Consider the following 25849-nt stretch of genomic DNA (forward strand, 5'->3'; position numbering starts at 1 on the left):
GAACTGGAAATCTCGACACTGGGGACATCTTTGTAGTTCTGAATCAGCCCAATAGAAAAAATTAAAAAAGAAAAAGACCACCCCCTCCCCCAACCTCAAGTAGAAACCCGAACTGAGCCAGAGAAGGCTGAAAAAAGCGCTAACTAATACTAACTTTAACCCCATTTCTGCAGGGGGCAACTCCAAAAATATATGTTAGATAAGTGACCTCCCAAAGACTAATATGTGAAAAATAAACAGTATTGTAAATTAGTCTCCATAGTAAAAATTACTAAAATATATAAAATAAAAGAAACCAGTATCAGTGCATATAATTAGTTAATTATAAACGAGTAAATAAAAAAACGCTTCCAAAATAAGAAAAATGGATTATGGGAAGAAGAAGCATAAAAACATGGCGTCCCAAAAAAAAAATAAAAATTATAGAAAAAGAAAGACAAGTCGCCATTTTAATTATGCGAAAATCAAAAATAGGAAGCATATAACTACAAATGACCGTCGGATCGGATCATTAGTAATAACAAAAAAGGATAAATTAAAACAAAAGGTTAACTAAGGGAAAGTGATGTTATTCACAGAAGATAAATATTCTATATAAGTTATAGAATAATCACTATAGTAAAGAACAAAAATCTTAAGCTTATAAAAAACCTTCATCGCACAGTAGTAGAAGGTTTATTTTGAAGGAAAACACCAGAGAGAAAAAAAAATTGGTGCTGGAAGCACCCAACACAGATTAAGAGAGGGTATCTGTATCAGATAGGAAATTATCATCCAAAAAGCTCCGAGCGGCAGTTGTAGAGTGGAAAACACGACGATTTCCATTGGGAAGAGAGATTCTGAGTCGTGCAGGATACGGTAGTGCCGGTTTGAGATTTTTTTGATAGCATTCCAACATTAAAGGTTTAAAAGTCAGTCGTTCCTTCATCACTTCAGGACTGTAGTCTTGAACTATTCTGAAGGAATGCTGGTGATACTTGATCATCCCTTGTCAACGAGCGATCTGGAGAAGTTGTTCTTTAACATTAACATAATGGAAACGAAGAATAACTGGTCTGGGTTTGGAAACAGCCGCTGCCGACTTTACCCACGGTATACGATGGGCGCGATCGAGTAATGGAGGATCGTTGGGAAAAACTGAACCGAACGAATCCTTTAAAAGTTTAGCAAAGAATATTACAGGATCTCCAACCTCAACATCCTCGGGTAGGCCAATTAAACGTAAATTTTGTCTTCTCGATCGATTCTCAAGATCAATAACTTTGGATTTAAGTTGTTGGAGCTGTTTAGTAGTCGAAGCTAGATTCTTCTCTAAGATCTCAACTTTTGTATCCGTCTTCTGAGATTTAGTATCCAGCTCAGAAATTTTTGCATCGTGTTTTTGAACATCAGCATTCAGGAATTTCAAAGATTCCGTGATTGATTTTAAATCTTCATTAAGGCTTTGACGATGTTGTTCAAATTGAGCAGTTAAACTTTCAGATAATTTTATCCGATGCTGCTCAAACATTTCCTCCAAACACTTCACCATAACTTCGTAAGTTAATTCCGTTGGTTTAGAGTCACCTTTCTTCTTTCCTCCGTTCCCATCAGCGTCTTTCCCATCTTTGGTTTTAGATCTCGTACTCATTTCTTTAAGCTCAAAAGTTGTGATTGACAAAAGGAAGTCAATTAATCGATAATTCAGAGAGATAAAGTAAGTCTTCTGGTGTACTTAAAGTTGATTAGATCAAGGAGATCATAGGTTAAAAGGATAACGGGAATGGAGCGAAGCCAGAGAGATGACCTCACTCCATGAGCGCTCCCTGCAGAATCCCAAGTGTGTAAAATTAACTGTAAACAGGATCTGTAAACTATGAACGTCAGGAACTGTAAACAAACTGTGCAAGTGCAGATAATGAGAAAATAGCAATAAATAACAAACATGAATTAACAAGATAAGAGTCATTAAATGAGTGTAGTTGTCTCCTTTTGTTCAAGAGCCTGGTGGTTGAGGGGTTAGTAACTGTTCCTGAACCTGGTGGTGCAAGTCCTGACGCACTTGTACCTTCTTCCTGATGGCAGCAGTGAGAGAAGAGCATGGCCTGGGTGGTGAGGATCTCCGATGATGATTTGATCAACTGCACCAGTATTCGTTAAAGTTCAGAAGAAAGAATCACTTAAAATCTCTTAAAATTCTAAGAGGACCAGACTGACCAGATTCAGGAGAATATTCCCAATGGGAAGGGAGTCCAAAAACAAGGAACACAGCATTGGTTCAAAGTAACTTTTTTTTATCAAAGTACATATATGTCACCATATACAATCCTGAGATTTGTTTTCTTGTGGGCATACTCAGTAAATCCATGAACCATAATAGAATCAATGAAAGACCCAGCCATCAGGGCAAATAACCAGTGTGCAAAAGACAACAAACTGTGCAAATAGAAAAGGAAATACATAATAATAAACAAATAGGCAATAAATATCAAGAACATGAGATGAAGAGTCCTTGATAGTGAATCCATAGCTTCTGGGAATAGTTCAATGATGGGGCAAGTGAAGTTGAATGAGGTTATCTTCACTGGTTCAAGAGCCTGATGGTTGAGGAGTTAGTAACTGTCCCTGAACCCGCTGGTGTGAGTCTTAAGGCTACTGCATCTTCTTCCTAAAGGCAGCAGCGAGAAGAGAGCATGACCTGTGTGGTGGGGATCCCTGATGATGGATGTTGCTTTCCTGTGGCAGCATTCCATGTAGAGTGCCCAGCGGTGGGAAGGACCTATCCATAATCGGCTGGGCTGTAACCACTACTTTTTGTAGGATTTTCCATTCAAGGGCATTGATGTTTCAATACTTTCCACCACACTTCTATAGAAGTTTATCAAAGTTTTAGATGTCATACTTAATCTTTGCAAAATTCCAAGGAAGTAGAGGTGCTGTCCTGCTTTCTTTGTAATGACACTTACGTGCTGGGCCCAGGGCAAATCCTCTGAAATGATAACACTGAGGAATTTAAAGTTGCTGATCCTCTCCACCTCTGATCCTCCTGATCAGGACTGGCTCATGGACCTCTGGTTTCCTCCTCCTGAAGTCAATAATCAGATCCTTGGTCTTGCTGCCACTGAGCGAGAGGTTGTTGTATAGCACCACTCAACCAGATTTTCAATCTCCCTCCTCTATGCTAATTCATCACCACCTTTAATTCATCCAAAAGCAGTGGTGTTGTCAGCAAATTTAAATATGGTATTGGAGCTGTGCTTAGCCACACAGCCATAAGTGTAAATCGAGTAGAGCAGGGGCCAAGTACACAGCCTTGGAACCAGAGAGAGGTGAACCTGTAGAATTCTCCACCACACAAGTAGTGGAGGCCAAGTCATTAAATATATTGAAGAAAGGGGAAGATATATTTTGTTAATGCTAAAGGAATTAAGGGATGTGAGGAGATAGATAGATAGATACTTTATTAATCCCAAGGAAATTATGGTGTCACAATAGCATTACAAGTGCATAGATATACTGTAAATATCAAAAGAGAAGTAGAAAGAATAAAAAAATAAGTTACCACAAACAGTCTAACAGGAGAGGATCATCTCTTCTCCAGCTATAGGCTGGCTCATTATAGAGCCTAATGGCTGAGGGTAAGAATGACCTCATATAGCTCTCTTTGGACCAGCGTAGTTGTCTTAGTCTATCACTAAAAGTGCTCCTCTGTTCAACCAAGGTGGCATGCAGAGGGTGAGAAACATTGTCCAGAATTGCCAGGGTTTTCCATAGGGTCCTTTGTTGTACCACATCCTCCAGTGTGTTCAGTTTGAATCCTATAACAGAGCTAGATTTTCTAATCAGTTTATTGAGCCTGTTGGCATCACCTGTGTTGATGCCATTGCCCCAGCACACCACCGCATAGAAGATTGTACTGGTGACAACAGACTGGTAGAACATGTAAAGGAGAGGCCTGCATACTCCACAGGACACCAGTCTCCTCAGGAAATAGAGGTGACTGTTGCCCTTCTTACACACAGCCTCTGTGTTGGAGCTCCACTCGTGTCTGTCATCCAGGTGCACCCCCAGGTACTTGTAGGTCCTCACCATACCCACGTCCTCACCATCAATAGTAACAGGGAGCAGTGCAGGCTTAGTCCTCCTAAAGTCCGTCACCATCTCCTTTGTCTTACTGATGGTGAGCTGCAGATGATTCAGCTTGCACCATTTGACAAAGTCCTTTATCAGGGTCCTGTATTCATCCTCCCGTCCTCCCTTCATACACCCAACTATTGCTGAGGCATCAGAGAATTTCTGCAGATGACATGACTCAGTGTTGAATCTCAAGTCTGAAGTAGGAAGGGAGCCAATACAGTCCCCTGTGGAAAAATAAATTACTGAAGTAGATAATTAGTGATGATCGTATTAAAAGATGGAGTAAGCGCAAAGGTTGAATGGTGTACTCCTGCCCCCATTTCTGGTTTTCTGAAGGACAATACTCAAGTTCATAAATAATTATGATTATTACCTTGACCTCCTACGTAATTGGCTGCTATTTCCGTATGTTTTACTCAAATTTTATCTGTTCTTTGTGACCGCTACTGTAATAAACCATGTGTCTCTAGTAACTAGTTTATTTCCACGATTCAATTATGTTTTGGTGTTCTGCACAATGAGCCTGACATACAAAGTGCTACAGTTAATAAACTACAATTAACTACATCTGCAGAGGAGAAATCTGTATTCAAATAAATCAAAATGTAATTTGGATGGCTGGTCACCAAACTACAGATAATTTGCATGTACTGTGAGCTTAATCTCTAAATTTCTATTCTAAGTCCAATCTGCTGCAAACTGCCAAATCATGGGAGATGACAATCGATTGGGGGGGGGTTGCAGTTTCCGGAGGTGGTGCAAATCACACTTCAACCGGACATCGTACCATGGTCCACTGAAGGCAAGAAAATCACCCTGGTGGAACTCTCAGTACCATGGGAGGAAGGATGCGAGGAGGCTCACCAGAGGAAGGCCCTGAATTACCAGTCCTTTGTCCATGAGTGCAGGAACAAAGGATGGTAGACGTGGCTATTCCCCGTGGAGATCGGCTGTAGAGGGTTCCTGGCATGGTCAGCGTGGAGTTCACTGTCTGCGCTGGGCCTTGATGAAAGGAACAAGAACCAAGCAGCTCGCAGGATGGGGGAGGAAGCAGAAAGAGCCTCTCGCTGGATATGGAGCAGGCGAGAGGAGTTGAATTGGAAGACAGGAGCAGATGGGCAGTGACTTGGCCACCAACTGGAGAATGTAGTGGTTAGGAGTTGAAGCACCTGATGACATCTGCTCCTGGCCAAAGACTGCAGTTACATCATCAGGCAACTGAAGAAAGCACCCTGGGGTATTATGCAAGCTATTGAAGTTTATCAATTAAATGAAATCAACTTTTTAAAAAGTTTTAGAAATAAATCAGCACTATAGTGCAAAAGAAACTACACTGAAAGATAGCATAAAGCTGGTCTAACTGCATGGAGGCCAGTCTCTCTGGTACTCACTGGTCACTTAATGGAATATGACTGGAAATAATCCTGAGGAATACCTGGGAATGGGTATGGATGCATTAGAGAGAAAATTACCATCCAGTAATGCCAATACAGGAGTGTTGTGTCCGTGATGAAATAGTTACTATGTAGACTTATTCCGTGGACTGAGCCTTGGAGAGGAGGAAAAGATAAAATACAAAAACATATCATGGAATTGTTCTTTATATTTCATAGGTGAGTGACCCAACGGCAGAAAGTACGAACTTCCAGGGAGCAGAATGTTCTTCTGCAGGGCAGGGTGAGTGAGCTGCAAAGAGATTTCTTATTCACTTCAGTCATCTTTCCTCTCCTTTTGCACTACATAAACGTACATCAATTGAATCAAGTCCAAACGGCAATCCATACCTGAAACTAGAATGTGAACTGTGGAGAGGAGCTCTGAACACATATTAATTCCAGTCTGCACTTTCTACAGAAATCATAATAAGGATTAGGGAAGCTAGTTTTTATTCCCTGGTGAAAGTTGTTGAGCTGAAACGTAAACTCTCTCTCTCAAAAGTTGCTACCTGACCTGTTGGTATTCTTAACATTTTAAAAGATTGAAGTGTAGTTTTATTTATCACATCTGCATCAAAACATTAGAATATGCAGTAAAATGCATCATTTGCATCAATGACCAACACCGCCTGAGGGTTGTGCTGGTGGCAGCCCGCTAGTCTCCGGAGCCAACATAGTATGCCAATCTACTGAAGGGGATTTCTTTGTGACCCTTTTACCTCTTTTGCTTCTAATGGTTTTTGTTTCCCTCCATGTCTTTGCTTAGGGTTTGGGACTTTAGCATCTATAGCTCCTCTCTACAAATGCTTCGAGCTCAGAGTTAAGTCAGAAGGTTTCTGACTTAAATCCCACCCTTCAGATTTTGGATCCATCCATAACTAGACAGAACAAGATATTCAGCAACTCTCAACCCCATCCTGAGATCCACACGTAAAATAATCCACAAACACATACTCTTCACATCTCGATTAGCAGCATCGTGTCTTTCTTGTACAAAGGTGCCTTAATTTACAGATCCATTTGGCCCATAACTTTATCCAGTACTCAGACTTCCTATGGCTTCCCTTGATAGGGGGTTTCCAAGAGAAGTATTGGGCATTGCATGAGTACTGGACAATAACCCACTATACACTGGTGGTGCAAGGAATGAATGTAGCAGGTAGTGGATGGGAGGCCAGCAAATGGACACCTTTGTCCTGGATGGTGTTGGGCTTCTTGAGAGATTTTGGTACAACACTCATTCTTTCAGTTGGAGACCTGATATGCGACTTAGTTTTTGATATTATTCAATGGTCATTGGTGTTCCCTAAGATATTGATGGTACGGTACACGAGAACGTTGATGCCATTGAGAGTTATGGTCAGGTGGTTACTTTGCCCCTTGTTGGTGATGGCCACTGTCTGGTATGGATATGGCATGAATGTCATTTGCCATTTACTAGCTCTTGTCTAAGTATTGCTGCTTCACTTACTAAAAAGAACTGAACTGTACAAATGGCAGATAACAAAGATTTAGAATCATAGACTTATCCAGCAAAAATCAGCTCCTTTGGACCCCATGAACCCAAAAGCAAACCATCAAGCACCAACCCTACAGCATTTATATTCCCTCATATTCAAAGTTCAAAGTAAATTTATTATCAAGGTGTATATATGTCACCATATACACCCTGAGATTCATTTTCTTATGGACATTCACAGTAAATATAAAGAATCAAAAAAAGCAATAAATATCAAGAACATGAGATGAAGAGTCTTTGAAAATGAGTCCATAGGGTGTGGGAACTGTTCAGTGTTGGGGTGAGTGAAGTTGAGTTAAGTTATTCCCTCTGGTTCAAGACCCTGATGGTTGAGGGGTAATAACTGTTCCTGAACCTGGTGGTGTGAGTCCTGAGGCTCTTGTACCCTCTTCCTGATGGCAGCAGTGAGAAGAGAGCATGGTTTGGATGGTGGGGGTTCTTGATGATGGATGCAGTTTTCCTGCAACAGCACTCCATGTAGGTGTGCTCAGTGGTGGGAAGGACTTGATCTGTGATGGACTGGGCTTTGGTATTTCTATACCAGGCTGTGAAGCAACCAGATAATATTCTCTCCACTGCACGTCTATAGAAGTTTGTCAGAGTTTTAGATGTCATGCCAAATCTTTGCAAACTCCTAAGGAAGTAGAGACACTGTCATGCTTTCTTTGTAATTACACTTACATGCTAAGCCCAGATGAGGACTGGCTCATGGGCCTCTGGTTTCCTTCTCCTGAAGTCAATAATTAGCTCCTTGGTCCTGCTGACATTGAGTGAGAGGCTGTTGTTGTGGCACCACTGAGTTGAATTTTCAGTCTCCCAACTGTATGCTGATATGTCACCATCTTTGATTCAGCCAGCGTCAGTGGTATTGGTTAGCAAACTTCAATATGGCATTGCAGGTGTGCTTAGCCTCACAGTCATAACTAAGAAGCAAGCAGAGCAAGGGGTAAGCTTGTGCTGATGATGATTTTGGAAGAGATGTTGTTGACAATCTGAATCGGGGTCTGCAAGAGAGGAAATCGAGGATCCAGTTGCACAGGGAAGTACTGAGGACTAGGTCTTGGAGCTTATTGATTAGATTTGAGGGGATGATAGTATTGAATGCCAAGCTGAAGTCAATGAAGAGCATCCTGATATATGTCCAGATGTTCTAGGGCTGAGTGAAGAGCTAATGAAATGGCATTTGTTGTTGATCTCTTGGCGAATTACAGCAGATTCAAGTCACTTCTCAGGCATTGATATGTTTCATCACCAACCTCTCAAAGCACTTTATCACAGTGGATATAAGTACAACTGGACGATAAGCATTCAGGCAAGTTGCCACATTCTTCTTAGGCACCAGTGTAACTGAAGCCTGCTTGAAGCAGGTGAGTATCTCAGACTGCGAAGCAAAATGTTATTAAATAAATCAGTGAACACTCCAGCCAGCTGATTAGACCAGGTCTTCAGTACTCAGCCAAGTACCCCATCTGGGCTGGATACTTTCTGTGGGTTCACCCTCCTGAAGGATGCTCTCTTGTTGGCCTCAGAGACTGATGATGCAAATCATCAGTGGGAGTTTGTGAAGGTGCCTCCAGGTTTTTAGGGTCAAAGTGAGCATAAAAGTCATTCCCAGATTATACCGCATGCCTAGATTAATGGCACTTTGCAGTGGGAATTTGCCTTTGAATCTGAATGTCTTTGGAATGTGGGGAGAAACTGAAGCATCAGAAACCCGCATGATGACAGGATGAATATCTAAACGCCATGCGGATGTACCCAAGGTTGGGACTGATGTCACTCTCAGGTCAGGTCTAATGCTGCCTTGATGTAAGAGGCCATCATCCTCACCTCACCTCACCTCACCTCAGTTCTTTGATGAGGTCCAGAGTCAAGTGGCAAAGCACAAATTAGGTAGAGGTAATGTGTGTCCTTCATTGGCTGTGGCATAGAACATAACAGCATGGAATTCATGGTAATTTCATCTAGTTTTCTATCATCTGTAAACTTGGAAACGTGCTAGTTGATCATTTCGACTATGTTATTAATATTCCGTAGTCAGTCAATTGCTGGAACCTGTGCACTATGGTTTGACATCCTACTAGTCAGAGCCTGCTAACCTGAGAAAGACCCATTTATTCAAAGGTTTCAAGGGTACATTTAATGTCAGAGAAATGTATACAATATACATCCTGAAATGCTTTTTCTTTGCAACCATCCACAAAATCAGACGAGTGCCCCCAAAGAACGAATGACAGTTAAGTTAGAACCCAAATCCCCCCCAGCTCCCCTCCCTCCCACACATAAGTGGCAGCAAGCAACAATCCCCCTCCCCCACCAGCAAACAAAAACATCGGCACCCTCCACCGAGCACTCAAGTGAGAGCAAAGCAACAGCAAAGACACAGCCTTGCAGTACCCCAAAGACTACTTGTTCACCCGGTATTCGACATACCACAGGCTCTCTCTCTAATAAGGGAGAAAGAGGTGTCTCCTACTCTCTCCTTTATATCTGTTAACTAATTCTCAGTCTATGCCAGTATAGTACCCTGAATTCTATAAGCTGTAACCCAGTTGACAAACTTCACGTCTGAGATTTTATTGAAAGATTTCTGAAAATCAAAATGCACTGCATTTACCTATTCTGTTGGTTGTATCATCAAAGAAGTTAAAAAGAAAAGTATTCAGAATAATATCACTGGCATATGTCATGAAATTTGTTGTTTTGCTGCAGCAGTACATTGCAATACATAATAAAAACTATAAATTACAGTAAGTATATATTAGAAAATTAAATAAAGTAAGTAGCACAAAAAGAGAGGGAAAAATACTGAGGTAGTGTTCATGGGCTCATTGTCCATTCAGAAATCTGATGGTAGAGGGGAAGAAGCTGTTCCTGAAATGTTGAGTGTGTGACTTCAGGCTCTGTACCATATCTTTGATGGTAGAAATGAAAAAAGGGCATGTCCTGGGCAAAGGGGGTCTTTAATGATGCCTTATTGAGGCATCACCTTTTGAAGGTATCCTGGATGCTGGGGAGGCTAGTGCCCATGATGGAGCTGGCTGAGTTTACAACATTCTGCAACATAACTTCCTTTTTCTGGATGCTTATCCCACTCAATCCTATTATTCCTCTCCGGTGGTCTGATATTACATTCTTCAATGTAGATTCCAGTACTTTGCCTATCATTAACAGTCAGCTAACAGGTTGGTACTTACCTCTCTGTTTCCTTTCATAAATGGAGGGGCCAAATTTCCTGCCCTCCAATCCAAGGGAACAATTGCAGAATATGTAGAACTTTGAAAGATAGTAAGCAAAGCATTCATCATCTCTGCCACCACCTCTTTCAAAACTCTGGGATAAAGATCACTGGATCTTTGGGTTTTATCGGCATTCACCTACAAAGTGTAAATCTTGTAGCATACTATCTTCAAAATTTACAACAGCGAACCAGCAACACTTCTTTGATCGCACCCCTACCTATTCATGACCACTTCTGTCTAACATGACAAAGGTAGCAATCACCTCTTAATTTGAACTTCTCCAAATCACATACCAGAATGAAATGGAAATATTTCACAACTGGGTCAAACAGCATATTAGGTACAGAAGGTACCATGTAAAGTGGCCACTGGGTGCATGTTTGTGGTCTTCCACTGCTGTAGCCCATCCACTTCAAGATTTGACATATGTGCATTCAGTTGCTCTTCTGCACACTGCTGTTGTAACAGGTGGTTATTTGAGGTACTGTTGCCTTCCAGTCAGCTTGAAGCAGTCTGGCATTCTCCTCTGACTTCTCTCATTAACAAAGTATTTTCGCCCACAGAAATGCTACTCACTGGATTTTTTTTTGTTTAATCGCACCATTCTCTGTAAACTCTAGAGAATGTTGTGTGTGAAAATCTAAAGGAGGTCAACAGTTTCTGAGATACTCAAACCACCCCATCTGGCACCAACAGTCAAAGTCACTTCAATCACATTTCTTCCCGATTCTAATGTTCAGTCTGATGATGTCTGCATGCTTTTATGCACTGAGCTGCTGCCACATGATTGGCTGATAAGGTATTTGCATAGGCATGCAGGCATATAGGTGAACCTAAGTGTATATACAGTGGGTCACTACATTTTTAAGAGCAATAAATTCTAATCATGCCTGTTATATTCAGATCTTGAGAATGGATTTTAAAAACACTTTTTACTGCTTTTTTTCAGAATCCAGTAGCATTGAACATCTGGTGCAAGGTACAAGAGCAATAAGTATGGAATCTTCACAAGGTAGAACTGAACAGAAATCTTGGATAATTCAAGGTATTTTAGTGTGTTATTTCCCCATTTCTTTTCTACATTCTCTGTTCAAATCTCACCAAGCTACAGAACAATGCTGGCGAAAAATGAACTTTAAAAAAAAATCAAAAACTGCAGATGTTGGAAATCTGAAATAAAAATAAATGCTGAAATCAGCATCTTCTGTAGAAAGAGAAACAGAATTAACATTTCAGGATATCAGGACATAAAGTCACCAAGAGTAGTTGGAAACTGGAAGTTTGGGAATATTTTAAAAAGCAACAAAGACCCACTATGCAAACAATGAAGAAAGGAAAGATGGACTATGAAAGTAAGCTAGAACAAAATATAAGATCAGATATTAAAAGTTTTTTATAATTATTTAAAGTAGAAAATGACAGGTGAAGTGAATGTACTGTAGGTCCCTTGTAAGATGAGAAGATGGAAATTAATATTGGGTAATGTGGAAATAGCTGAGGCCTTGAATGACTAACAGTCTTCACAGTGAAGGACACATCTAACATGCCAAAGAGAGTTGCTATGGATGCAATGGGAGGTGAGGACCTGGATACATCTCTGTCAGTAAAGAGGTAGTGGCGATCAAATCAGTGGGCCTAGACGTAGACCCATCCCCTGATCCTGGTGGGATGCATCTCAGGGTCCTGAAAGAAATGGTAGAAAATACAGCAGGTTATCTGGACTCTGGGAAGTCTCTTGTGATTTGGAAGACAACAAATGTCACACCATTGTGTAAAAAAAAAAGGATGTGGGAAAAAGGCAGGTAACTATAGGCAAGTTAATGTTTGTAATCTGAAAAATGCTCGAAGCTATTACTAAAGTAAGAAAGGGTGAAAAACTTCTGGATAGTAGTGGTTCCATGATGCAGACACGGCATGGATTCATGAAGGGCAAATCCTGTTTGACCAACTTACTGGATTTCTTTGAGGATTTGGTGAGCACAGTGGATTGTGGAAAGCAAGTGGATGTTATATACTTGGATTTCCAGAAAGTGTTTGATAAAGTGCCACTTGAAAGACTTATCCATAATGTAAGGATTTGTGGAGTTGGAATAGTGTATTAGTAAGAATAGAGGATTAGTTAACCGATAGAAGGCAGAGAATTGGGATAAATGGATGTTTTTCTGGTTGGAAGTCAACCCTAATGCATAGATCATGTACATGTAGCCATTGACCAATTTGTTAACTGCGGAATTACATATGGAACTGAACACTGCATTCACTAGTGAAATCCCTCTTCCGATTTCATAATGGAGTTAAGGTCATTGTGGAAGCAGCTGAAGATGGTGGCACTTGCAATGCTTCCTGACTAACATCTACAGGAATGCAGTGCTGAGAATATTTTTTGTTTGTGTCTAATCCATGCTTTACCTGTCTAACCTATGCTATGCCAACCCCGTTGCCTATGATAGGTCAATAGTGAGGGAGCTTTATCTGTTCTGGGTGTAGAAATTGAGCCAGTGTAGAGGCATTCTCAGTTTTTGTATCAGGTTTCAGGCAATCTGCAGGGGTTCATTATTTTCATTTGCAAATGATGCCTCACCTACTGAGGTTTTCCAGCATTTTCTGTTCTAATTTGAGCTTTCTGCTGAACCTCGTTTATGCTGTACCTGGATAGGGAGGTTCCGATTGGAAGCTCACAGATAAATGTTTTCAAAACTCCACACTATGCTCTCCATACCATTTGAAATCTATCATAGTTATTTGTATAATTTACAGTAATTTTTTCCTCCTCTGCTTTCTCTTTTTTTCCATTCCTCATTCTGACTCTCCTCTTACCCCTTCTCCTCACTTAGTTATTACCTCTCCTCCCTCCCTTTATCCCACTGTCGGCTCTCCTTCTTCTCCACCTCTCTAACTTTTCCACCCATCATCTTCCAGCTTCATACTTCATTTCCCCCCCCCCAACCACCTACCTTCCTCCTCACTTGGTTTTGCCTATCAACTTCCAGCTTGTGCTCCTTCCCCCACCCCGCCGCCTACGTTTTTGTTGTAGTGTCTTCCTCCTTCTTTTCCAATCCCGAAGAAGGGTCTCAGCCTGAAATATTGACTCGTTATTCCTCTCCATAGCTGCTGCCTGACCTGCTGAGTTCCTCCAGTATTTTGTGTGTGTTACTCTGGATTTCCAGCACCTGCAGAACCTCCTGTGTTTATTGTTATGGGTAACCTCATGTTCTTTTGTGTCACACACTGTTTTCTTCCCTCTCCTTCACTCATTAGAAACCTCAACATCCTTCTCACTTGAAGCAGTGCCTGGCTCTCTTCCCAGTTCTCCTTTACGAAAGATTCCAAACAGCGTGGCAGGTCAACAAAACCTAGAAGTTGGTAAGACCAAGGTAAACAACATGAAAGTTTATCAAAAGCACTTCTATTTATACTAAGCCTCTCTAATAATTTAGTTGATGATTTGTGATGAGATGTATGTTCAGTTTCATTGGGAGGGGGTTGATATGCAGTTGCGAGGCAAAATGAAGAATGATGAGTGAAGTGGGTATGGTGGGTAGGTTGGCATCTCTGCAACCATACCCAGCACGAGTCTGTTGTTACAAGACAGTATAAAAAGGCATAGTAATTTTTAAAAAACGTGTTATTGTTGCTGCGCTGCTCTTCAAAGAAGGCCCCTTTTGCACATAACTGGCTTCAAGGTAAAAGTTTTGACAGTGGAGGCTCTGGCTGCTATGGTAATCCAGTTCCTGCGGAAAGCAGTTCTGCATTAGAACAGGACAAGGCGTTCACTCAGTCTGAAGTAGAAACCGGGAATGCAAGGGATATTCTGCAGATTGGGTAGCACGTGTAGGAGTGCTGCATTCCTCTGCACAGATGTTAACTCATTTACTCATTATTTCCACCATTCTGTCATTTCATTTTGGATTTCCATTATTTGTAGCTTTTATGCTTTAGAAATAGAATCATGGAGCAATGTAACACAGATCTGGCTCAACTAGCCCATGCCAACCATGTTGTTCATCCAGCTGGTCCCAAGTTTCCTGCGTTCTGCGATTATCCCTCCAGATCTCCAACCTTTCATGTACCTAACCAAGTGCTTCTTAAATGATACTTTTGAACTTGCCTCAACCACTTCCTCTGGCAGCCAATTATATATACAGTAATCTTTCCCCTCTTGTTTTAAACCTATGCCCCCTACTTTTGGATTCTCTTCACCTGGGGAAAGGTGTTACTGTTCACCTCTCATAGTTTTTCTTGAAAGTCACCCCTCATTCTCCTACTTTCTATCTAGCTCTACCTGGATTCTATGGGACCTAACCTTCCAGACCTGCCTACCATGTGGGACCTTGTCAAGGGCCTTATTGAAATCCAAACGGACAAGATCCACTGCTCTACCTTCATATACTCCTTCGGTTACCTCTTCAAAAAACTCTAAAAGACTTGTCAAATATTGATGATCTATTTTCCTTCTGAAATGCATGGAATGTTCTCCTGGATATTGGGATTCTTCTCATTTGCCTCTAGATCACCAATCAAGCCAACAGTCCGATAGATACAATGGCAAAATGTAGATGTCCATCAGAAAAGTTATCCGTGTTCTGTGTATGCATTGTGCACATTCAAGTAGTTGAAATTCCAAGAGTACTTCAGACTCACCTGGGCAATCCCGAACATTGGCTTTGGCCAAACTGCACCGGGTTTTTTTTTAAGGTTTAGGCAAAAAGCATAGATCATTGGAGAGGATGTACAGTCTGTATCCTGCAAACAGAAGCTACACTTGGGAGGTTTGATACAAGATCAGATTCAGTGTAGATCTCCAAGGTTCACCTTTGTTTTGTGCACATTGTCTGATAATTTTCATCCTTTATAGCTTACGGGAGTATGATTCCGAATACATCCCTCCCTCTTGTGCCTTGGCTAAAGTGGCAAACTACATGGCTAATTGAATGCAATGAAAGGCAGCAAGCACATCATCCTGTTTTGATGAGTAGGTAACAACTAAAAGAAGGAGTTTAGGGTCATTTTTAGTCTTGCTAGCCTAAGTGTGCTGAAAGAAGGAGATTCATTGAAACTTATTGAATACTGAAAGGCCTAGATAGAGTAGAGATGAATAGGATGTTTCCTATAGTGGACCAGAGGGCACAGCCTCAGAATAGAAGGATGTCCCTTTAGAAAAGAGGTAAGAAGGAATACCCTCAGCCAAAGGGTGGTGAGTCTGGAATTCATTGCCACAGACGGCTATGGAGGTCAAGTCATTGGGTATACCTAAAAGTGAAGGTTGATAGGTTCTTGATTAGTAAGGGTATCAAAGGTTACAGGGAGAAGGCAGGAGAATGAATTTGAGAGAGATAATAAATCATCCATGATGGAATGGCAGAGCAGACTCGATGGACCGAGTGGCCCAACTCTGCTCCTGTGTCTTGTGGTCTAAATCATACATGATGTCCAAGGTGTCCAGTGTAGCTCAGTGACAGCACTCTTGCCTGTGACACCAGTTAGATTTAAGTGCACTTTAGAAATGAACACATGATTTCAGTGTTGTATCAAGGAAGTGCTCTGGAGTCAGGGATGTAATTTTTCAGATAAACTCTCAAATAGATTTAAAAGCCCCTGTGGCACTCCGAATAATGTCAATATCCAACATGGTCCTCCCTCAACAAACCTCTCTTCACGAGATTTTGTCTTTATCTCACCATGATTCATGCAATCTTGCTAATTGTAAAATTGCTGCAGCATTTCAACATTACAAGCATTATATATTTTTAATCCACTGAAAGGAGTTTGAAAATTCCTGAGTTTCAATACTCTAGTTCAATTTAATCAATGATTTTTCAATGTTAAATTCTTTAAATCTATTCCTTTATAAGTTGAGGTCAAAATCATTTATTAGTTCTGTTAACAGCATTCTTGACTAGCTCTGGGTCAATTTATGCAAGGTGTAGAATAAATGTCAGCTCAATTAACACTTAGCAAGAAATACTAGAACATAAATAGCAGCATGAATAAGTCGTTTGATCCCTTGTGCCCACCCCCATTCAAAAAAATCTTAACTTACTTATTGAGATACAGTGCGGAATAGCCCCTTCTGGCACTTCAAGCCTAGCAATCCCCTGTTTTAATCGTAGCCTAATCATAGGACAATTTACAATGACCAATTAACCTACCAACAGGCATGTCTTTGGACTGTGGGAGGAAACCGGAGCACCCGGAGGAAACCCATGCGGTCACAGGGAAATGAACCCGGGTCACTGGTACAGTACTGTAAAGCGTTATGCTAACCACTATGCTCCTGTGCCGCCTTGTCTGACCCTGAGATTCCTACTGCTTCAAAGAGACATTATGAAGACCACATTTGGAGAATTGAGAGCTGTTTTGGAACCTTTATCTAAGAAAGGATATACAGTACTAGCATAGGAGAGAGCCCAGAGGAGGATCACGAGAATGATCCTGAGAATGAAAGGATTTACGTATGAGGAGCGTTTGAGGCTCTGGATCTGTACTTGCTGTGTTTGGAAGAACGAGAGGAGATCTCATTGAACCCTATTATACATTGAAAGGCCTAGATAGAGTAGACCTGGAGAGAATGTTTCCAGTAGTGGCAGAGTCTAGGATCAGAGGGCACAGCCTCAGGTTAGGATGTCTTTTAGAACAGGGATGAGGAGGAATTTCTGAATTTGTGGAATTCATTACTACGGACAAGCAGGCTTGTGAAAGCCAAGTCAGTGAGTATATTTAAAGTGAAGGTTGATAAGTACTTCACTGGTAAGGACGTCAAAAGTTATGGGAAGAAGGTAGGAGAATGGAGTTGATAGGGATAGTAAATCAGGCATGATGGAATGGTGGAGTGGACTCAAGGGCTGAATGCTCTAATTCTTTTCCTATGTCTTGGGGTCTTACCTCACCTCAGCACTACTTTCCTTCACTGACCTCATATCCCTTAAAATTCAAAAGAATTACCATTCTTTGCCTTAAATATACTTCATGACCCTCTTGAACAGAGAATTCTAAAGAGTAATCACCACTAGATGAAGACATTTCTTATAATATCTGTCTTGAATTGATGATCTCTTGTTTTAAGACTGTGAAGCCTGGCTTTGTACATCCCAGGCAGAAGAAACATAAACACCCATTATGCCCTGTCAAACCCTATAAGAATATTATACATTTTAAAGATATCACCTCATAGTTTCCTAAAGTAATGAGTTACATACTTAATCTGCTAAATCGGTCTTCATACAACAAGCCCTCTACGCTTGCCCCTCAGGAACCTTTGCTGCATTCTTCTGTTACAAGTACATCCATCCTTGGGTAGGGAGACCAGACAGACCTGTACACAAGATTCTAGGTTCAAAGTAATAAAGTTCAAAGTAAATTTATTCTCAAAGTACATATACGTCACCATATACAACCTGAGTTTCGTGTTCTTATGGGCATTCACAGTAAATCCAAGAGACAAAATAGAATCAGTGAAAGACCACACCCAACAGGGCAGACAAACAACCAATGTGCAAAAGTCAACAAACTGTGCAAGTACAAAAAGAAAGAGAAATAATAATAATAATAAATAAGCAATAAACATCAAAAGCATGAGATGAAGTGTCCTTGAAAGTGAGTCCATAGGTTGCGGAAACAGTTCAGTGATGGGGCAAGTGAAGTTGAATGAAGTTACCCCGCTTGTTCAAGAGCCTGATGGTTGAGGGGTAATAATTGCTCCTGAGCCTGGTGGTGTGGGTCCTGAGGCTCCGGTACCACCTTCCTGATGTCAGCAGTGACAAGGCAACATGACCTGGGTGTTGGGCATCCCTGATGATGAATGCTGCTTTCCTATGAAAGTGCTCCTATAACAATTGGATATTATTAATATCCAATAATAGGATCTCTCTTGGAAGACAGAAAATGAGAAAATGCCATCAGTATTCAGTCAGTCAAACAGCAACCGTGGAAAGAAAAACTAGATCATGTTTTGAGTAAGAAAAATATTACCTCTATTTGTTTCCACACATGCTAACTTGGTGTGCTGAGTGTTTGCAGATTTTCTTGTTTTCATCAATTATTGTTGGTCAAATAAGTTTTTTTTTCTTGCCAAATTCACTTGGAATGGGATTCTTTTCATTACTCAATAGATGAATTTAACTTGGATGAGAGGCTAGGTTTGAAAAGAGTAAGGCTGTCAGATTGCCTGGATTGTTTTTCATATCGAGTTAATTGTTTCAACAGCCTATTGAAGAATATAAAATGGACAGTACACCACTTGGAATTTGTTTAATATTAAACAATAAAAATTTTGATGGGATAAACTACACGGATAGAAATGGGACAGATTGTGATGCAGGTAAACTTAAAATCATACTGATTGACCTCTTGCCTATTTGTGGTAGGGACTGCAAGGCTGTAACTAGTGTCATGTTTTTGTGTGAACATGGTTCCTGCAGAGTTAAGCGTATTTTCTAGCATCCTATTTTTATTCAGATTCCTACTCTACTTATATTCTAATTTTAAAATGCACTGTGGTGTCTCCTCATTCTTCCTTTCCAAGTTTGTGGACATTTTCACCAATTAACAGTTTACACCCATCATTAGTCCATATCTTCTTAACTTTGTCATCTGCCTGCTCACTGATTTTACACATTTCTGAGTTTTGTGACACCTGCAGACATTGGAATTACAGCCGAAGGACACTTCCTTTCTCTGGTTTCTTCTGATCCTTACCCAATTTTGTATCTGTGCACCATTTGAAATCCTCATGTACAAGGTACAAAATGCACAATTTTCATCAATCCTTTCTGCTCCTTAACCAAAAAACCCATGAATCAGCAAAACAAAAGGGTCAGTCATTGACTTCAGGAACCTGTGCAGTGCATATGCTCCTGTCTTTAACCATGGTGCTGTGGTTGAGAAGGTTGAGAGCTTCAAGTTCCTCAGAGTCAACATCACCTGTTCTCCAACCATGTTGACACCATGGCCAAGATACCCTTCATCAAGACGCCAAAGAAATTTGGCATGTCCCGTCAACCTTTATTAATTATTACTTATTCATCATTAAAAGGATCCTATGGATGCATCACGGCTTGGTATGGCAACTGCTTTGCCTGTGACCACTAGAAACTACTGTGAGTTGTCGACACAGCTCAGCACATCACAGAAACTTGCCTCCTTTCCATGGACTCTGTCTGTACTTCTCACTGCCTCAATTAAAGAGCCAGCATCATCAATGACTCCACCCACCCCAGTCATTCCCTGTTCTCCCCTCTCCCATCGGGCTGAAGATATATAACAGCCTAAAAGCACATGCCATCAGACTCAAGGACAACTTTTACCCATTGTTGTAAGAGTTCCCTAGTATGACAAGATGGATTTTTGACCTCACTGCCTATGTCAGTATGATCTTGTACCTTATTTGTCTACTTGCAGTGTATTTTCTCTGTAGGTGTTTATTCTACAATCTGCTATTGTTTTACCTTTCAATTCACTGTGTAGTTATTTTATCTATATGAACAATACATAAGAAAACAGTTCACTGTACCTCACTAAAACAATTCCAATTTCAAATTAGTCTAAAACTATCTGTTAAATAATTAATTCTGACTTTGACTGATTAACCCAGTTTTAAGTGGTGATTAATTTCATCCAGAATAAACAAATTAAACTAAGGACCTTCAAAAATGAATCATTTGTGGACTCCAATCTCCCAGAAAACCACTACAAATCTATTTTAGGATATTTCCACTTCTAGTTTACTAATTTTCAGTTTCAGTCTTTTTAGAGAAAACTCATCCCTACCAAATAAATTATCTATAATGCCTTCCCCATCTTTTATATTTGTCAATGATATCTAGACGTTTTCAAAAATATTAAAGCAGTTGAAATTTTTTCAAGAAAAGTATAAAATCACATATACAGTAAATAATTAAAAACACTGCTGCAAGTAAAAAACTTTGAAACTTGACTCACCACTCTTGCTTGCAGCTCTAAAGTCACAATTTAAAAACAACAACTTGCCGATCTTCTGCCAGGTTGAAGAGCAAGATAAGCAGCAGAAAACTGAAGTAGAGAATGCAACAAAGATTAGAATGGCCTTGCACAGGACTTAAATGCCAATTTATGAAGCATTCCAAAAAGGCAAAGGAATAAGTACTAGGGTGTCTTTTGATTCACTGCTGGATTCTATACAGAGTTCATAGTGGATTGTGTCCAAAAATTTGTTTTCATGAACATGAGGTTTACAACTTCCATATTCACATACATCTGGGTCTGATATCCTAGACCTGCATGCATTTATACGAGTAAATGTTGGTAGTTTACCCCAAAATTGCTTGCGTTTGTCAAGATGATTCTTCTGTATGTTGTGTTAAAAACAAAGTGGTTTAACTTTTTTCTTTAAAAAGACACTATACATTCAGTGGCCTCTCTATTAGGTACAGGAGTGGAACCAGGTCTGGTCTTCTGCTGCTGGAGCCCATCCACTTCAAGGTTTCTCATGTTGTGCAGTCAGAGATGCTCTTCTGCACACCACCATTGTAATGTGTGGTTATTTGAGTTACTATCACCTTCCTGTCAGCTTGAATCAGTCTGGCCATTCTCCTCTGATCCCTCTCATTAACAATTCGTTGTTGCCCATAAAACTGCTGCTCACTGGATAGTTTTGGTTTTTTGCATTTTTCTCTGTAAACCCTAGGGACAGTTGTGCGGGATAATCCCAGAAGGTCAGTAGTTTCTGAGATACTCAAACCACCCCACCTGGCACCAACAATCATTCCACGGTTAAAGTCACTTAGATCACATTTCTTCCCCATTCTGATGTTTAATCTGAACAATAACTGAACCCCTTGACCATGTCTGCATGCTTTTATGCATTGAGTTGCTGCCACATTATTAGATACTTGCATTAATGAGCAGGTGTACTGGTGTGCCTAATAAAGTGGCCACTGAGTGTATGTACTTCCTGTTAAGAGCCAACACAGATAGCAAATAAATATATTTGAATATATATATATATATTTGAATATGAAGAATACCAAGCTAAAAGAGTTAGTGAAGGTCAGAAAGGGAGTAGAAATATTGGGAGTTAAAAACTCCAATTCTCTAATAAAGATTATGAACATAGAACATAGAAATTTACAGCACATTACTGGCCCTTTGGCCATGTAACCTACTCCAGAGACTGCCTAGAATTATGGATGTGTTTTATATTTTTTCTTTACAGAGAGACTGGAAGAAGTGTTTACATGGTTGGGGTTTCGAGTTCACAGGTTCAATAACATGACTGCGGACGAAATGCTGAAAAAATTGGAAGAATATAGTAAATACGATCATGACAAAATGGATTGTCTTGTGTGTTGCATCCTCTCACATGGTGAGAAGGATGTAGTTGTGGGAATTGATGGAGAACATCTTCAGATCACAGACATGAGAAACTTATTTTCAGGCTCTCAGTGCCCCTCACTACTGAAAAAACCCAAGATCTTCTTCATTCAAGCTTGTCAAGGCAAAAGTTCGCAAAAAGCTTGCTTCATCGTCAGCAGCAACTCTGACCTAGAAACAGATGCGTCTCCACAATCAATCCCTGAGGACAGGGATTTTTTGATTGCAATGTCTACAGTTCCTAATTGTTTTTCATATAGGACAGCTGAAGGGACCTGGTTCATTCAAACTCTGTGTGACTGTTTAAAAGAATATTGTGTCAAGTGAGTATTCCGGTATTATTTTTTCCCCATTGCTTAAGTTATGGACTCGATTTTGAGACTCAATATTATCTGCTTTGGCGAAGAGGCCATTATTAATCTATGAGCTGAAATATTCTGGGTGAAACAAGCTAGGATGAAATGCTTTATTTTTTAATTGAAGCATCTTATCCTAGCTTGGCACAAGGTCGGTCAGCAGCATCCTTTTCATTTGCTGTCAGGCTTGCTGCTTTATTTGACATAAAGCTGGCCAAAAGTTATTGCAGATTCTAGGACTTAGAGTGCCATGAAGCATTCTTTCCATGAGGATGTTCCCCGACCTGCTGAGTATTTACCTATTATTCTGATTTTATTTCAGATTTTCAGCACCTACAGCATTTTGCTTTGGATCCATACTTTCTAATTGATTAAAATATAACAATCCATTGGTTCAGAACACAAGCCAGTAGAACATTCACAACTCACAAGTATATTCACTCGCCTTACAACATACACTCAGTGGTACTTCCTCTTAATAAAGTAGCTACTGTGTGTAAGTTTGTGGTCTTCTGCTGTTGTTTAGCCCATTGACGTGTTGTGCATTCAGAGATGCACTTCTGCTCACTACTGTTGTAACATGTGGTTATTTAGTCATTGTTTCCTTTTTGTCAGTCTGGTCTTTCTTTCATTAACGAGGTGTTAATAAAACTCCCGCTCATTGGATTTTTTTTTTTGGTTTTTCACACCATTCTCTGTAAACTATAGAGATTGTATATAAAAATCCTAGGAGATCAGCAGCTGCTGAGAAATTCAAACCACCCTATCTGGCACTAACATTCCATGGTTAAAGTCATATTCAGATCACATTTCTTCCCCATTCTGATGTTTGATCTAAACAACAACTGAATCTCTTGACCATGTCTCCATGCCATTATGCATTGAGTTGGTGCCACATGATTTTCTGTTTAGATATTTGTATTAATGGGTGGGTGTATAGGTGTGCCTAATAAATAACTGAGGTTATTTTGCACTTTTTGTCTTCACAGAAAGTATGACCTGCTTTCAATTCTGACTGAAGTAAATCGAAGAGTGAGCGAGAAACATCCAAATATCAAGCAAATCCCAGAGCCACGATTCACCCTATCCAAGAAGCTTGTAATTTTGCCATCTCTCAGGAAAAACAACTGATTCAACTTGGCTCATAAAAATATTTTTAATTAAGACAATAAACAATTAAAAAGTTATAGCTGAATAAAGGATTATCAAAGAATTGTGCGATGCAAAGAATAAACAGTTCACTTTAATGTATCTGTTCAAAGTCAATGGCTTTGAGCAAGTGAGAGTTAATTCACAACAGTGCGATTTTTACAAAAGACTGGAGTTTATGAACGAAGTTTAATCAACTACAATGTTCCTTTAATTCTATCTGTTGGCATTTCGAAGAGTTCTACCACGGATTTTGGTGAATAGGAATTGGCACTATGACTACACTGGACACAAAGGTTTTTCGAAGGTTTAAGCTCCAACCTGTGCACATTTGACTTTTTAAATCATGACAGGCCCTTTTTTTGTTTTCTTTAATAACTGTTCAGTAAATTAACATTCATAAGTATATTTTCTCTATGATTGTATGCTGTGTATGGTCTGTTATTTCTTGCCGCCGGGTGATTGCATGGGAGCAGTAAGTTACACAGTATTCACACAAAATGGGGTTCATGTGGGTAAGACATCCCAACCTCACAGGGTTGGCAGGACCCAAGTCATATCTACCCTAGATGTACAGAGTCTGGGAATCTACTGTCAAAGTGAAGCCACACTCAGGTTGGAGGAACATATTCCATCTGGGTAGCCTCCAACCTGATGGCATGGACATTGATTTAACTTCCGTTAATGCCCCTCTCCCCTTCTTACCCCATTCCTTATTTATTTTTATTCCCCCCTTTTTTTCCTTCTCTCTCTGTCCCTCTCACAATCACTCCTTGCCTGCTCTCCATCTTCCTCTGGGCTCCCCTCCTTTTCTCCCTAGGCCTCCCGTCCCATGATCCTACCCCTTCCCCAACTCTGTATCCCTTTTGCCAATCAACTTTCCAGCTCTTAGCTTCATCCTTTCCCCTCCTATCTTCTCCTATCATTTCGGATCTCCCCTCCCACTCCCAGTTTCAAATCTCTCACGATCTCTTTCAGTTAATCCTGCCGAAGAGTCTCGGCCCGGAACGCCGACTGTACTTCTTCCTATAGATGCTGCCTGGCCTGCTGCGTTCACCAGCATTTTGTGTGTGTTGCTTGAATTTCCAGCATCTGCAGATTTTCTCGTGTTTACGGGGTCTGGGAAAGGTGGTTTTCTCAACGCTGATTCCGGGGGCTGTTAGCGAGGGGCTAACGAGCTCCTCCAGAGATGCCCAATAAAAAAGGGTTTCATTGTGCGGGCTATCATCCCAGATTGAATTCGTTAAATACTGTGTAATTGCTCTACGAATTGATTAAGCGGTTGTGTGTTTAAACCTGTGTTAAACAGTTGTCCGGGAAAGTGATTAAGATACGTGGTTATGTGTGCAATTCCAAAATGATTACCCGAAACTAAAATTTGTGGTCTGAACGAGGTGGATATCCGCAGCCCAGGTGATTTGTCGGTTAGGATTTTAAATAAGTATTCCGGAAAGTTGCGATCACGGACCGGCTGGCAAAGATGTCGTTTCAGTTCAGCGTAGAGAAGACATAACGGGAGACGATCTGCTTGTTACCACTGGGGTGCCGGGAGAGGTGGGACTATGGGCCGCCCATACTTTCAGAGAAGAGTTGAGAGTAGGTGAGGGCGGAGACTTTAAAGTCAGGTTGCTCTCGTTTCCGCGAGGTAAGGGGTGGGGAAGGAACGCAATGGAGGAGCGGGAGGCCTCTGCCAGCAGGGAACAGTCCTCGGTAGCAGTATCTGTTACTGAAGCGATCCCTAATGTCCTACAGAAAAGGGTTTTACAGGATTTTGTGAAAAAATTGGGTGAAGCCGAGATATCTCAGTTGATATCGGCTGTTGCTGCCACCAAGCATAACCAAGGCAATAGGGAGCCGGACCCACTGATGGGATGTACTATGCAGAAGACTGCTATTGAACGGGGTCCCTTCAGCAGGGGAGCGACGGGTATTGTCTGTTACGACTGTGGTGGGCAGGGACATTTCAGACGGGACTGTGAAGGACGGGAAAACCTTTGGAAAATGAGCCAATGGTTACCCAGGCAGAAGGGGAAATCGGGAAACCTAGGAGGGACCCTAAAGGTGTCTCGGAATCAGATTTATTGTCATCGGCATATGCTGTGAAATTTGTTAATTTAGCAGCAGTTCAATGCAATACATTACACAGAAGGAAAAAATAATAATTAAATAAACCAATTACAGTATACATATATTGAATAGATTAAAACTCGTGCAAAGACAGAAATAATAAATATTTAAAAAGTGAGGTAGTGTCCAAAGCTTCAATGTCAATTTAGGAATCGGATGGCAGAGGGGAAGAAGCTGTTCCTGAGTCGCTGAGTGTGTGCCTTCATGCTTCTGTACCTCCAACCTGATGGTAACAGTGAGAAAAGGGCATGCCCTGTATGCTGGAGGTCTTTTCTGAGACACCGCTCCTTGAAGGTGTTCTGGGTACGTAGTGCGCTAGTACTCAAGATGGAGCTGACTAGATTTACGACCCTCTGCAGCTTCTTTCGGTCCTGTGCAGTAGCGCGCCCCCCCCCCCCATACCAGACAGTGATGCAGCCTGTCAGAATGCTCTCCATGGTACATCTATAGAAGTTTTTGAATGTTTTTTGTTAATATACCAAATCTCTTCAAACTCCTAATGAAGTATGGGCCCTATTGGGAACACATTCCGATCCATGAATAGGGCTTGCACCTTAG

General features: G+C 40.8%; 1 protein-coding gene and 1 long non-coding RNA gene across 3 annotated transcripts in view; one reads left to right on the forward strand and one right to left on the reverse strand.

Annotated features, from left to right (window-relative positions):
• LOC140199327 (caspase-8-like) overlaps positions 1 to 23792 on the forward strand; it is a 60884-nt gene extending 37092 nt beyond the window's left edge. For both annotated transcript variants that reach the window (XM_072261177.1, XM_072261178.1), the window contains exons 6-11: positions 5730 to 5793; positions 11263 to 11358; positions 13572 to 13687; positions 18516 to 18630; positions 21502 to 21982; positions 23005 to 23792. In XM_072261177.1, the coding sequence (XP_072117278.1) occupies positions 5730 to 5793; positions 11263 to 11358; positions 13572 to 13687; positions 18516 to 18630; positions 21502 to 21982; positions 23005 to 23146 (1014 nt within the window). In that variant the 3' untranslated portion in view covers positions 23147 to 23792. The remainder of the gene's footprint in view (positions 1 to 5729; positions 5794 to 11262; positions 11359 to 13571; positions 13688 to 18515; positions 18631 to 21501; positions 21983 to 23004) is intronic.
• Positions 17408 to 20333, reverse strand: LOC140199330 (uncharacterized). The gene is made up of 3 exons (XR_011886401.1): positions 20250 to 20333; positions 18282 to 18444; positions 17408 to 18179 (listed from the first exon to the last, which is right to left on the reverse strand). It is a non-coding gene; the product is annotated as an uncharacterized lncRNA (long non-coding RNA).
• Positions 23793 to 25849: the final 2057 nt, after the last annotated feature.

Source organism: Mobula birostris, chromosome 6, assembly GCF_030028105.1.
Source record: "Mobula birostris isolate sMobBir1 chromosome 6, sMobBir1.hap1, whole genome shotgun sequence".
In the NCBI taxonomy this organism is placed as follows: domain Eukaryota; kingdom Metazoa; phylum Chordata; class Chondrichthyes; order Myliobatiformes; family Myliobatidae; genus Mobula; species Mobula birostris.